At 33.2% G+C, this 16,397-nt stretch overlaps 1 protein-coding gene across 1 annotated transcript; it reads left to right on the top strand.

The window, feature by feature from the left end:
• Positions 1-6,055: 6,055 nt before the first annotated feature.
• On the top strand, positions 6,056-6,652 carry LOC139863707 (uncharacterized). Its single transcript, XM_071852312.1, has one exon. The coding sequence runs from the start codon at positions 6,056-6,058 to the stop codon at positions 6,650-6,652; it is 597 nt and encodes a 198-aa protein (XP_071708413.1).
• Positions 6,653-16,397: the final 9,745 nt, after the last annotated feature.

Below are 16,397 nucleotides of genomic sequence, written 5' to 3'. Positions count from 1 at the left end.
TTATTAAAACGTATATAACTTTTATAAATATCTAGAATCACTTTTGACAACTCATTACTTAACCAGTATAATAAATATAACGATATTTATAGTTTATTTCATTAAATATATATATCGATTTAAATTAATATTATATATATTTATACGCGTATTATACATACATAGTTTTTATACTTTTACTATATTTTAACTTTACCTTTACTTTACTTTAACTTTAATAATTCACTTTAATAATTCATACTTTAATAATTCACTTTAATAATTCATACTTTAATAATTCACTTTAATAATTCATACTTTAATAATTCACTTTAATAATTCAAAAATCTATTATAAATAGAATTCAATAGGTTTCATTATTTTATAGAAACTTGAAAATATATTTCTCTAAACTCTCTCAATCGATTTATATATATATATATATATATATAAATATATATATATATATATATATATATATATATATATATATATACATATATATTTGCTATGTATTATTTCAAGATATTATTAGTATACATAAAATATTACGACGGAGTGATGTCCGAGTGATTTCAAAATAGTTTTTTGAATGAGTCGAAGCTAAGGAAATTATGGGTTATAGCTATGGAGGTGATGGATATGGTTCATGGGTATACTCGTGAGGTCAATCTAGTGTTTATCATCTCCGTTGCGTCTACGTACTTTCCTGCAATATTGAATCTCAATATTGATACGTGAGCACTCATAACTTAACTTTTATATATCAATATTGTATCCCTGACTAGTGCTCGAGTATATAGGATTATGCATGCTTGTACATTCGATATTATCCTTAGATAGGTTTGTTGAATCCTGAATTAGATACATATGCTACTGAGATAGGGTATATGATATGCATGTCATTGGAAAGCTAGCGAAAAATTAAGAACTTTTCATTTAGATATCGAATGGTTTTGATGAACGGATTAGAAGCTATAGTCAACTGAATTTTAGTATTATTGTTAAAATGATTATTATTACTATCGTCGTTATTATTTTAATAGAAATATCATTGTTATTATAAAATATCATTATTACTATTATGTTAGTATTATCATTTTATCATAATACCATTTTTAGTAAATATAAATATTGTTATTTTTTTATAGAATAATAATAATTATTATTACAAAATAATACAGCTTTTACTTATTATAATTATGATCAATATTATTTTATCAAATAAATAGGGGATACAAAGATATTTTTCACTACGCGTAATATAATTACATTAATAATACTTACCACTATAGTTTTACGATATTAAGTGAACTTTATAAATTTTACTACTTAAGATATATAAAAGTATATTTTATCATATATAAACGTTAATATAAATTTTTATTAATAAATGACTTTTATTATTATAAAATCTAATAAATATATTTAAATATATAAAACGACTATAGTTAAGTTATATAATAAACACGTATAAATTTTAGAAGTCATTTTGGGTCAAGTTGACTTTTGTTGACTTTTGCATATTAGTCTCGCGCATTAGGATTGTGGTACACTATGACTTGACCAAAAATTGTTAGACAAATATTGACCAACATATAAATATATATAATTAATATAGGTTCGTGAATCCGAGGCCAACCTTGCACTTGTTAAATGACGTTATATGTATTTTTACTACGAAATACAGTATGGTGAGTTTCATTTGCTCCCTTTTATATATATTTTTGGGACTGAGAATACATGCGCTGTTTTTATAAATATTTTACGAAATAGCCACAAGTACTAAAACTAATTCTACGTGGGTTTAAACCAGAAATATACCCTTAGCTTGGTAATATTAAACTACTTGTCTATGTACGGTAGGCGCGAATCCTAAAGATAGATCTATTGGGCCTGACAAACCCCATCCTGACTATGGGATGCTTTAGTACTTCGAGGTTATTTTAAACACACCTGATCTGGTGTACTTCAGAGGGTAAAACATGAACGTTAAGGCTTGTTACCGGGTGCCTACAACTTATAGAATACTTTTATACACTTGCGAGTGTACATATATTTATAAACGGAAATCTTGTGGTCTATTAATATATTGAAATGATTGTTATGATAAACCTATGAACTCACCAACCTTTTGGTTGACACTTTAAAGCATGTTTATTCTCAGGTATTAAAGAAATCTTCCGCTGTGCATTAGCTCATTTTAAGGATATTACTTGGAGTCATTCATGGCATATTTTTGAAAGACGTTGCATTCGAGTCATTGAGTTCATCAAGATTATTATTAAGCCAAATTATAGTTGGAGGTATTATGAAATGATGTGCATGCCGTCAACTTTCGTTGTAAAGAAAGTTTGTATTTTAAAAACAAATGTAATGTTTGTAAATTGTATCATATAGAGGTCAAATACCTCGCGATGTAATCAACTATTGTGAATCATTTATAATGTATATGAACGGGTCCTTTCAGATGATATCTAAACTCGAGCTTGAACGAGAAAATATTTTGATCAAAATTGCAAACCGATTTGTTTTCTGAAAACCCATTTTCAATGCGTTCTTTACCATTGAACGTAAAATCCTAGGAATTCACCTGGAATTCATTAGGTCACCTGAACTAAATCGGGTGTCAACCGTAAGAACGGTGGTTGCATAACATGGTCAAAGACAGGACCTTGTGCCAGACCGGAAAATTATAAGGGTGAGCTTTACTATTACTCCTACAAAGGATAGTAATTGCGTCCGACACGTTATAGACCATAATTAAAAGCATGTCAGGGGACATTGCCTTAACAGTTGCTTGTTCAACGCTTTCCTTTACAACCGGACGATAGTTTAACGAAAGGTAATATTCGGAGCAAGTATACTGGACGTGTTGCTTTCCCAATACAAGGTTAGCAAGTGGGTGACACAAAACCACAAGTTTTGAGCTAAAGTTTTCAAATCTGAAACCCACCAAACCCACAAAAAGAATTTGCAAACACCGGTGAAGGGTTATTCCGGAAAACTTATCTAGGGTAAAAGCTAGATTGAATTTTCAAAAAGATCAAATGTTTTCATAAAGATCCAATTTCCTTAAAGGATCTAAATTTTTATAGTCATGTGGGACTGTAAACCACAACGTTACTATCATTGTTCATACCGCCGTAATGAAATCACTGATGTACAAAGTGTGAAGAATAAAGAAGTGATTCTAGTATGTTTTTATTCAAGACTATATTGCTTGAGGACAAGCAACGCTCAAGTGTGGGAATATTTGATTATGCTAAAAATGAACATATATTTCATCGCATTATCCCTCAAGAAAGACAAGCTTTTAGTTGCAGTTGTCCTATTTACAAGTAATATTCGTTTAAATAATAAAAGGTGAAGACAAAAGACAGATTCGACGAATTGAAGACGCAAACGACCAAAAAGCTCAAAAGTACAAAGTACAATCAAAGTGGTTCAAATTATTGATGAGAAACGTCTAAAAATGACAAGAGTACAAGTTGCAAAACGCAAAGTACAAGATATTAAATTATACAAAAGGACGTTCAAAAATCCAGAACCGAGACATGAACCAGCTTTCAACGTACGACGCAACGGACTGAAAGTTACAAATTAATTATGTATATAAATATAATATAATATATAATTAATTATATAAATTATTTATTTATATTATATTTATATAATTAAATCCGTCGGCAGACTAAGATCCAAACATGTGTGAGCTGGATTCCACAGCTCCGCACTCGCGGAGCTTTGAAGACCAAAAAGGCCGCACTCGCGGAGCACTCTCTGGCTATAAAAGAACATGCATTTCGACGATTTAGATACACCTTTTATATTTTATATATATTTTTCTTTCCCCATTTTTATGTATCAAGTATCACTCCAAATCGTAATCTCAATTTGTAATTTTAATTTTAAGTTAGTGATAATAATAAGGATCAATTAGTCGAATGTTTTAAGGTTTTGTAAGTCGAAACTCTGTCCGTGTACCACTACGCTAATAACACCTACTGTAAGTTATGTTTATGTTATTTTCATTAATGTCTCGTAGCTAAATTATTATTATGCTTATTTAATGCCGAAATAATCGTGATGTTTGACTAAAAATATTAAAATTGGGTAATTGGGCTTTGTACCATAATTGGAGTTTGGACAAAAGAACGACACTTGTGGAAATTAGACTATGGGCTATTAATGGGCTTTATATTTGTTTAACTAAATGATAGTTTGTTAATTTTAATATAAAGATTTACAATTGGACATACCTATAAATAACCATATACACTCAATCGGACACGATGGGCGGGATATTTATATGTACGAATAATCGTTCATTTAACCGGATACGGGAATGGATTAATAGTCACTAGAATTATTAAAACAGGGGTGAAATTATATACAAGGACACTTGGCATAATTGATAACAAAGTATTAAAGCCTTGTTACAGTTTAAGTCCCCAATTAGTTGGAATATTTGACTTCGGATATAAGGATAATTTGACGAGGACACTCGCACTTTATATTTATGACTGATGGATTGTTATGGACAAAAACCAGACGGACATATTAAATAATCCAGGACAAAGGACAATTAACCCATGGGAATAAACTAAAATCAACACGTCAAACATCATGATTACGGAAGTTTAAATAAGCATAATTCCTTTATTTTCATATTTAATTGCACTTTAATTATCGCACTTTTTAATTATTGCAATTTTATTTCATCGCACTTTTATTTATTGCAATTTCATTATCGTTATTTACTTTACGCTTTAAATTAAGTTGTATTTATTTTTAATATTTTACATTAGGTTTTAACTGCGACTAAAGTTTTAAAATCGATAAACCAGTCATTAGACGGTAAAAACCCCCCTTTATAATAATAATATTACTTATATATATTTGTATTTTTATAAATTAAAACTAATATAGCGTTAAGCTTTGTTTAAAAGATTTCCCTGTGGAACGAACCGGACTTACTAAAAACTACACTACTGTACGATTAGGTACACTGCCTATAAGTGTTGTAGCAAGGTTTAGGTATATCCATTCTATAAAAAAATAAATATCTTGTGTAAAATTGTATCGTATTTAATAGTATTTCCTAGTAAAATATAAGCTATTTCATATACACCTCGCATAACATCAACTATTAATTTAGGACAGACAAAAAAGGAAACATGGACTATCTAATTGGGACGGAGGGAGTAGTTGCTAAAAATTATTCCTAATGTAAATTGTTGCTAGCAGTGGCGAATCCAGCATGAAAATCCAATTAGGTTCCAGATTTTTTTCCAAAGTTAATATATTTTAAAGGTTACTTTAGTCGCTGTTTACTCCAGAAAAATATAAATTGTAAAAAAATCTGAGGTCCTATAAAAGTATATAAGGTCCTATAGTTAAATCTGATATCCTATAAAATTTAAAGAATACCTTGTATAAAAGTTTTGAAAGTAGTGAGGTCCTTCGACCCCACACCAATAAATGCAGGCAGATTAAGAAATTTGTAATACCGGAGGCAAAATAAAATAATCCAAAATTTTAGACTTAAAATTTGCTGGTCCACTGCGGGGCACCTGCCAACGCCTGTCAAAAGTTATTTCCGCTACAAAATACATCGTCCCCTGGTTGCAAGCTTGGAAACGTTATCGGATGAAGTTCTGCCACTTGGCAATGACATTATGAAGCACCGTCCCTACCACAAGAATGAGGAAAGTTAATGGACCATACCGATGCTATAATTAGTTTGTATCAACATTTGACTTTGTTATAGATAATAGTTATTTTGTAAACCTTCTCCCAAAATAGTGGAAAGGTAATTATCTTGTTACCAAAGATAGGAGATCACATCATGTATATATTAACGTGTATTATCAATGAGAAAGGCAAGCATTGCAAATTATCATGGTATCAGTCTAGGTGTCACCTTTCTCCTATCTTAATCTTCACGACAAATTGAACCTTTCTTCTTCTTCTTCTTCTTCTTCTTCTTCTTCTTCTTCTTCTTCTTCTTCTTCTTCTTCTTCTTCTTCTTCTTCTTCTTCTTCTTCTTCTTCTTCTATCTGTTGTTTTCTCAATGGCTGACCAAGGCAAATTTCACCCAGCAATAACTGTTAACAACATCAAAAACCTAATCCCAATCACCCTTGACATGGATACAAGCAAATACAACTATTGTTCCCAATTATTCATCATCCACTGTCGTGCTTTTCAAGTCCTCCAACATATCCTTCCAACTCCGAATAACACTACAACTGGTGATTCTTCCTCTATAATAACTAATCAAACCACTCCAACAGAAACTTGGGATCGACTGGATGCCATCGTACTCCAGTGGATCTATGGCACAATTTCTATTGATCTATTAGAAACAATCATGTCTCCCGACACCACTGCTACAAAAATATGGGAACGGATCAAGTCCATCTTTAACGACAATCAAAGTTCTCATGTTGTTCACCTTCAACAGAAATTCAACAACATTCGGCTAGACAACTTTCCCAACGTATCTGCGTATTACCAAGAACAAAAGGTCTTGGCAGATCAACATACCAACGTTGGTCCCGCTCTCAAAGATGACTGTATTGTTCTTCAACTTATCACAGGTTTAAATGAGAACTATGAGATCATTGCATCACAATTATCACATACCCACCTGCTGCCTTCATTCTAGGAGGCGAGATCTATGTTAATTCTTGAAGAAACTCATAAGAATCAACAACACCAACACACAATACAAAATTCTTCACCTTCTGTTGACATGGCTCTCACCACTTCCACCTCTCCATCTCCGTCATTGATGTTCAACAATAAAAATTCTGGGCAATCAAATCGGGGTCAAGGTCGTAACAGCTACCAAAATAATAATAATAATAATTGTGGTTGTGGACAACATAATCGAGGCAGAGGTCGAAGTGACTTCACACATTATCAGGGAACACAGTACCAAAGTTGGCCTCATCACTCATAGGCTAATGAGCCCAACTCGTGGAGTCCATCTCCTACATGCCGGTATCCAACTCAACATTGGGCTCGACCCAATTATAATACCAACATGCAGCCCAGTTACCCAAGTAATTCTCAAGCTGGGCTATTGGGCCCAAGACCTCAGCAATACTCATCACAGGCCTATGCTCAGTCTACCGCTTCTACACCCACGGACATAGAACTGGCTATGTACACCATGAGTTTGAACCCTCTGGACAACAACTGGTACTTGGACACGGGCGCTCCTCACATGACGGGTTCTCAAGGTACAATTCTATCTTATTGTCAATCAAAGTTTCCTCCTCACATTATTGTTGGCAATGGGAACACTATTCCCATACATGGCTCGGGCCACTCTTTATAATACTCTCATAACCGACCTCTTCACCTATCTAATATCTTATGCTCACCAAACTTAATAAAAAATCTTATTTCAGTTCGTCGCTTATCTATTGATAACTCTATCTCTTTAGAATTCGACCTCTTTGGTTTTACTTTGAAGGATTTTCTGAAGGGGACTCCAATCATGCGATGTAACAGCTCCGATGACTTATACCCTCTCAATGCATCTCTACTTCAACAACGTCTCAACTCTCATTTGGCCTTCTCTGCCGTTTCATCCACTTTGTGGTATCATCGCCTTGGTCACCTGGGCGAATCTATTTTAAAGAATCTTAGCAATAAAAATTACATCTCATGTAATTCAAAAATTAGCAATAAGATTTGTCAATCATGTATTTTTGACAAACAAGTGAAATTATCTTTTTATGCATCTAATTCATTAACTTATAAACCTTTTGATATTATTCATAGCGATCTTTGGACCTCTCCAATTATAAGTAATGAATGACACAAATACTATATCTTATTTTTGTAGTGACCTGAACTTTTCTATATTTATATATATTAAATGAAATTGATATTTACATGATTAAATGTTTCCAACATGTTAAGCAATCAAACTTGTTAAGACTTGATTAATTAAAATGAGTTTCATGTAGACAATTGACCACCCGAGTTGATCGGCGATTCACGAACGTTAAAACTTGTAAAAACTATATGATGATATATATATGGATATATATATATATATATATATATATATATATATATATATATATATATAATTAACATGATATTATGATAAGTAAGTATCTCACTAGGTATATTAACAATGAGTTACATACATAAAAATGAGATTACTAAGTTAAGAAACTCGAAACGATATATATAACGATTATCGTTATAACAACGCCTTACTAAATACATATGTATCATATTAAGGTATTGTTACACTATATTTAACATAATAAAATGATAATTATATATATCATTATGTATATTAACAATGAACTACATATGTAAAAACAAGACTACTAACTTAAGAATTTCGAAACGAGGCATATATGTAACGATTATCGTTGTAACGACATTTTAATGTATATATATCATATTAAGATATATTCATACATCATAATATCATGATAATGTAATAATTTAACATCTCATTAGATATAATAAACAATGGGTTAAATACATTAAATGAGATCGTTAACTTAAAGGTTTCAAAACAACACTTACATGTAACGACTAACGATGAATTAACGACTCAGTTAAAATGTATATACATGTAGTATTTTAAGATGTATTCATATACTTTTGAAAGACTTCAAGACACATATCAAAGTACTTCTACTTATCAAAAATGCTTACAATTGCATTCTCATTCATTTTCATCAACAATTCTACTCGTATACACCCGTATTCGTACTCGTACAATACACAGCTTCTAAATGTATTTACTATTGGTATATACACTCTAATGACCAGCTCTTAGCAGCCCTTGTGAGTCACCAAGATATGTAGGAACTATCATTTGACAACTAGCATGACTTATGAGCATGAAAACAAAAACTAGTAACCTTATATTGACTAAGCATTAGGCATTTTTTTCAAACAACACACACATCACATTTCTTTGATTTTCTAATCCAAATTCTCTCCATCTTAACTCTCTCTAAGCTTAAGAATGTCTATAATTCATTAATATTGATCATCTAGGTCAATCTAGCTTCAATTACAATCAAGAAACATCATCATTCAAGAACACATCAAAAACACTTCACAAATACTTTCAAGCTTACTAGCTTACTTCCAATCTTGCAAATCCATTTCAAGTGATCATCCAATCTTAAGAAATCTTTGTTATTTACAGTAGGTTATCTTTCTAAATCAAGGTAATACTCATATTCAAATTTTGATTCAATTTCTATAACTATAATAATCTTAATTCGAGTGATAATCTTACTTGAACTTGTTTTCATGTCATGATTCTACTTCAAGAACTTTCAAGCCATCCAAGATCCTTTGAAGCTAGATCAATTTTTGTCACTTCCAGTAGGTTAACCTACTAAAATTGAGGTAGTAATGATGTTCATAACATCATTTGATTCATATATATAAAACTATCTTATTTCGAAGATTTGAACATGTAATCACTAGAACATAGTTTAGTTAATTCTAAACTTGTTCGCAAATAAAGTTAATCCTTCTAACTTAACTTTTAAAATCAACTAAACACATGTTCTATATCTATATGATATGCTAACTTAATGATTTAAAACCTGGAAACACGAAAAACACCGTAAAACCGGTCATACGCCGTCGTAGTGAAACCGGTGGCTGTTTTGGGTTAGAAAAATAAAAACTATCTTAATCTTTGAATTGGAAGTTTTTTTTCTGGAAAAATAATATTTCATACGAACATTATACTATATCCAAAAATCATGGTTAAACACAAAGTTGAAGTATGTTTTTCAAAATGGTCATCAAGATGTCGTTCTTTTGACGAAAATGACTACCTCTTTAAAAAGTGACTTGTAACCTGTATTTCTGACTATAAACTTATAATTTTTCTGTTTATTTTCATAAATTTTAGTTCATTATGAAACCATTGCAACTTGAATCACTCAAAACGGATTTAAAACGAAGAAGTTATGGGTAAAACAAGATTGGATAATTTTGCTTGTTGTAGCTACGTGAAATTTGTAACAAATCTATACAAATCATAACTTAACTAACTTATATTATATTATACATGTATTCTAACATATATTATGTAATCTTGGGATACCATAGACACGTATACAGTATTTTGACATATCATATCGACCCATCTATATATATTATTTGGGAACAACCATAGACACTCTATATGCAGTAATGCTCGAGTTAGCTATACAGGGTTGAGGTTGATTCCAAAATAATATATATACTTTGAGTTGTGATCTAGCCTGAGACTTGTATACACTGGGTCGTGGATTGATTCGAGATAATATATATATATTCATTTATTTCTGTACATCTAACTGTGGACAACTAGATGTAGATTGCTAACGTTGGACTGCTAACTTAACAAACTTAAATCGTTAAAACATAATAAAAAATGTTGTGAATATATTTCGATCATACTTTGATATATATGTATACATTTGTTATAGGTCCGTGAATCAACCCGTGGCCAAGTCTTACTTCCCGACGAAGTAAAAATCTGTGAAAGTGAGTTATAGTCCCACTTTTAAAATTTAATATCTTTTGGGATGAGAATACATGCAGTTTTATAAATGTTTTAAAAAACAGACACAAGTACGTGAAACTACATTCTATGGTTGAATTTATTAAACCGAATATGCCCCTTTTTAGTCTGGTAATCTAAGAATTAGGGAACAGACACCCTAATTGATGCGAATCCTAAAGATAGATCTATGGGACCTAACAAGCCCCGGTCATAGAATTTGAACTGCTTTAGTACTTCGATTTTATCATGTCCGAAGGGAGTCCCGGAATGATGGGGATATTCTATATGCATCTCGTTAATGTCGGTTACCAGGTGTTCACCATATGAATGATTTTTATCTCTATGTATGGGATGATGTTTATGAAAAATGGAAATATGAAATCTTGTGGTCTATTATTACGATTTGATAAATATATAGGTTAAACCTATAACTCACCAATATTTTTGTTGACGTTTAAAGCATGTTTATTCTCAGGTGATTATTAAGAGCTTTCGCTGTTTCATGCTAATTTATGGACAAGAGTTGGAGTCAGCATGCTTGTGTAATATTGTTTAAAAACTGCATTCGAAGATTTAAATTGATGTGTAATATTATTGTAAACCATTATGTAATAATCATGTGAAAACGCTATATTTTAGATTATCATTATTTGATAATCGTCGTAATATATTTAAACCTTTATCGATAATATAAAGGTTATGGTTTGTTTTAAAATTGAATGCAGTCTTTGAAAAACGTCTTATATAGAGGTCAAAACCTCGCAACGAAATCAATTAATATGGAACGTTTATAATCGATATGAACGGGACATTTTAGTTGGTATCCGAGCGTTGGTCTTAGAGAACCAGAAATTTGCATTAGTGTGTCTTACCGAGTTTGTTAAGATGCATTAGTGAGTCTGGACTTTGATCGTGTTTTCTTTAAAAACGATTGCTTAACACTTTTTGTTGGAAACTATATATTATTAACATGTAAATATTATGTGATATATTAATCTCTTAACGTGTTTGATATTGTGTGACAGATGTCTACCTCTAGTACAAATCCCATCGACTCACCTAATAATAATGAAGAGTCGAATATATTTTGGGAAGATTCACAAATTACATAGGAAGAACCGAAAGAGGAGGAACCGGAAGAGGAGGAACCGTTTGAGGAGGAACCGGAAGAAGAAGAGGTTTCGGAGGAAGAAATATTAATAACTACAGAAAAACGGTTAAATAAAAGAAAATCCTCAACCAATGGACCAAAGTTAAAAATGGTCAATGGTGTTTCCGCCATGGAAGCAAAATATTGGGAAAATTACCAGTTTTCTGATGAATCGGATCCCGATGAGAATTCCGATGATGTTATAGAAATTACCTCGACCCAATTTGAGAAAAGCAAAAGAAAACAATAAGGGAAAAGGCATTAAAATAGAAAAACCCGAGCCCAAAACCGATGAACTTAATGTTAACATGAAGTACCCTGATGGGGTGTACCGTAAACACCCGTATTTCTTAAACTTTCACTATAACCCGGGAACATCTAAGCCACCAGGTTTTTCTAGACCATTTGAGAAAAGAACGGCTCGTATTAGGGGAGCACCATATATCCCTAGGAAATTAGCGAAACGAACCAAGTTCGAAGAGGAAGAAACGAGTGAGTCGGAATAAAGAGTTGTAATCATGTTGTGTAATATATGTATTGTAGTGTGCTTGTATTTTCATGTTATATGTAAAAATTGCTTGTATTGTTTGTTAATTATCTTTTACGAATCTAATCCTCGTCTATTTTACAGTATAAAAACACACAATGGACATTAAGGATAGACAACCGAATATTTTAGAAGACCTACCCGGGGACATAATTGAAGAAATCTTGTCTAGAGTCGGTCAGAGTTCATCGGCACAATTATTTATGGCAAAATTAGTTTGTCAAACATTTGAAAGACGTTCCTGGCATGCCTTAGTTTATAAAAGGCTTTCCTTTAATAGATGGGGTATATCACATTGGGGAGACCATAAGTTACGCCGTGTTTTCTTTAAAGCATTGAATGCGAGGAACCCAGATGTAATTTTACGCTACGGGTTGAGAGCCTATTTTGAATCTACCTATCCCAACATAGGACTTCGTTATTTAGAAAGAGTTTCAAACATGCAACATAAAGAAGCATGTTATGTCTACGGGTTAGTAATGTTCGCTTCTCACCAAATCGAGAAAAAGAACATAGGATTGCAACTACTAAATAAAACATTCCAACAAGTGACGGATTCAGTAGTTGGGATGAGAAATAAGATTTTTAGATTATTACGGGGCTATTGGGCATTACGTAACCCCCGTCCTTTTGAAAACGTTACAACATGCTGCCTAGCCAACGATCACAACGGTTATTTTCCACAAGACCAAGGATGGGAAATAATACTAGTAAAACCCGAATGCATGACTTGTTTCTGGACTTATGAATTACGTGTCTTTATTGCCTTTGCTGAACGACTTGCGTATTAACTAGAATTGTCTTCGCAACTGCCTTGTATTAAAGTTATTGCGTGCTATATTTCATACTATATGTAAAATAGTGGTATTGTAAGTTTGTAAAATATTGTATAAAAGTTTGAACGCGAAATATTATTATCAGTTTTTCATATAGAATTGTAGTAGTTGAATTGTATAGTAGCTACTAAGTATGAACTTAACGGGTAGGTACTACCCGAATTAAAACTATAAAATGCTAATATGAAAAAAAAGCTTTTATAAATAAGTTCATATTATGCTACGAAATACTATTGACTACTCTTAAATTCTATATGATTAACTCAATACTTTTGGCTATTTTGAAGGAAATGGCACCGACGACTCGTCAGAACTTGAACATGAGTGAGGAAGACTTCCGTGTTTTCCTTACTGCGAACATAGCCGCAGTACAGGCTGCAATGCAAAATAACAACAATAACTCTGGTTCTAGCAGTGGAACTAATTCCACAAGAAATCGTGTAGGATGCTCCTACAAAGAATTCACTGCCTGTAAACCTTTTGAATTCGATGGAACCGAGGGTCCAATCGGATTGAAACGGTGGACCGAAAAGGTTGAATCGGTGTTTGCCATAAGTAAATGTACTGAAGAAGACAAAGTAAAGTACGCTACGCATACCTTCATAGGTACTGCGTGAACATGGTGGAATACCTATCTCGAGCAAGTGGGACAAGATGCTGCTTATACATTACCGTGGTCAGCATTCAAACACCTAATGATTGAGCAGTACCATCCCAGAAACGAGGTCAATAAGCTCAAAGTAGAGCTTAAAGGATTACGAACAAAAGATTCGACATTACCACCTACGAACGACGATTCACAGAGTTGTGCCTATTGTGTCCAAGAGCGTTTGAGGATGAAGAAGAGAAGATCGACACATTTGTAAAAGGGTTACCAGAAAGGATTCAAGAAGATGTGAGTTCACACGAGCCTGCCTCCATACAAAAGGCAAGTCGTATGGCTCACAAACTCATAAATCAAATTGAGGAAAGAATTAAAGAACAGACGGCCGAAGAAGCCAACACGAAACAAGTCAAGAGAAAGTGGGAAGAAACCAGTGACAAGGGTCACCAATACAATAACAACAATAATTACAACCACAATCGCAACAACTATCCCAACAATCGTAACATCAACCGCAACAACAACAAACGTCCCAACAACAACTACAACAATCGTCCCAACAATAATAACAATCGCAACAACAACCATTTCAATAACAACAAACAGCAGAAACAGCCATGTCAAAGGTGTGCAGAGTACCATCCGAATGTGTTCTGCACAACATTTTGCACCAAGTGTAAGAGAAATGGTCATAGCGCGGCAAAGTGTGAGATTTACGGACCGAAGAACAACATAATTAAAGGAACAAATAATGTCAGAATAAATAATGCTGCCGTAGTTTGTTATAAATGTGGAAAACCGGGCCACATTATTAGAAATTGCCCAAACTAAGGGAATACTAATGGGCAAGGCCGCGGAAGAGTTTTCAATATTAATGTGGCAGAAGCGCAGGAAGACCTGGAGCTTGTTACGGGTACATTTCTTATTGACAATACATCTGCTTATGTTTTATTTGATTAGGGTGAGAATAGAAGCTATATGAGTAGAGATTTTTGTGCTAAATTAAGTTGTCCACTGACGCCTTTGGATAATAAATTTTTACTCGAATTAGCAAACGGTAAATTAATTACAGTAGATAATATATGTCGGAATCGAGAAATTAAACTGGTTAGCGAAACATTTAAGATTGATTTGATACCAGTAGAGTTAGGAAGTTTTGATGTGATAATTGGCATGGACTGGTTGAAAAAGGAGAGAGCAGAGATCATATGTTACAAAAATGCAATTCGCATTGTACTGGAAAAAGGGAAACCCTTAATGGTGTACGGAGAAAAGAGCAACGCGAAGCTAAATCTTATTAGTAATTTGAAGGCGCAAAATCTAATAAGAAAAGGTTGCTATGCTGTTTTAGCACATGTCAAGAAAGTACAAACCGAAGAAAAGAACATCAATGATGTTCCCGTCGCAAAAGAATTTCCTGATGTATTTCTGAAAGAATTACCGGGACTACCTCCACACCGATCCATTGAATTTCAAATAGATCTTGTACCAGGAGCTGCACCAATAGCTCGTGCTCCATACAGACTCGCACCCAGCGAAATGAAGGAACTCCAAAACTAATTACAAGAACTTTTAGAGCGTGGTTTCATTCGACCAAGCACATCACCGTGGGGAGCTCCTCTATTGTTTGTCAAAAATAAGGATGGTACATTCAGATTGTGTATTGACTACCGAGAGTTGAACAAACTTACCATCAAGAACCGTTATCCACTACCGAGAATCGATGACTTATTTGATCAACTACAAGGCTCGTTGGTTTATTCGAAGATCGATTTACGTTTCGGGTATCATCATATGCGGGTGAAGGAGGATGATATTCCAAAGACTGCTTTCAGAACGCGTTACGGTCATTACGAGTTTATGGTTATGCCGTTTGGATTGACTAATGCACCAGCTGTGTTCATGGACCTCATGAACCGAGTGTGTGGGCCATATCTTGACAAGTTTGTCATTGTTTTCATCGATGACATACTCATTTACTCAAAGAATGATCAAGAGCACGAAGAACATTTGAGAAAAGTGCTAGAATTATTGAGGAAGGAACAACTGTACGCAAAATTTTCAAAGTGTGCATTTTGTTGGAAGAAGATCAATTCCTCGGTCACATAGTGAACAAAGAAGGTATTCAAGTAGATCCGGCAAAGATTGAAACCGTTGAAAAGTGGGAAACCCCGAAAATTCCGAAGCATATACGCCAATTTTTAGGACTGGCTGGATACTACAAAAGGTTCATCAAAGATTTTTCTATAATAGCAAAACCCTTAACTGCATTAACGCATAAAGGGAAGAAATTTGAATGGAAGGATGAGTAGGAGAAAGCGTTTTAATTGTTGAAGAAAAACTTAACTACGACACCTATATTATCATTGTCTGAAGGGAATGATGATTTTGTGATATATTGTGATGCCTCAAAGCAAGGCCTCAGTTGTGTATTAATGCAACGAACGAAGGTAATTGCCTATGCGTTCAGAAAATTGAAGATTCACGAGCAACTGAACATGGAGGCACTACTTATATGGAGTCAAAAGTATTATATATACCGACCATAAAAGTCTCCAACATATATTTAATCAGAAACAACTGAACATGAGGCAGCGTAGGTGGATTGAATTGTTAAATGATTACGATTTTGGGATTCGTTACCACCCGGGGAAGGCAAATGTGGTAGCCGACGCTTTGAGTAGAAAGGACAGAGAACCTATACGGGTAAAAGCTAT

The sequence above is a fragment of the Rutidosis leptorrhynchoides genome, chromosome 8, assembly GCF_046630445.1.
Source record: "Rutidosis leptorrhynchoides isolate AG116_Rl617_1_P2 chromosome 8, CSIRO_AGI_Rlap_v1, whole genome shotgun sequence".
NCBI classification, from domain to species: Eukaryota; Viridiplantae; Streptophyta; class Magnoliopsida; order Asterales; family Asteraceae; genus Rutidosis; species Rutidosis leptorrhynchoides.
Note: the sequence above shows the minus strand (reverse complement) of the source record. Positions and strands in the feature narration are given on the sequence as shown.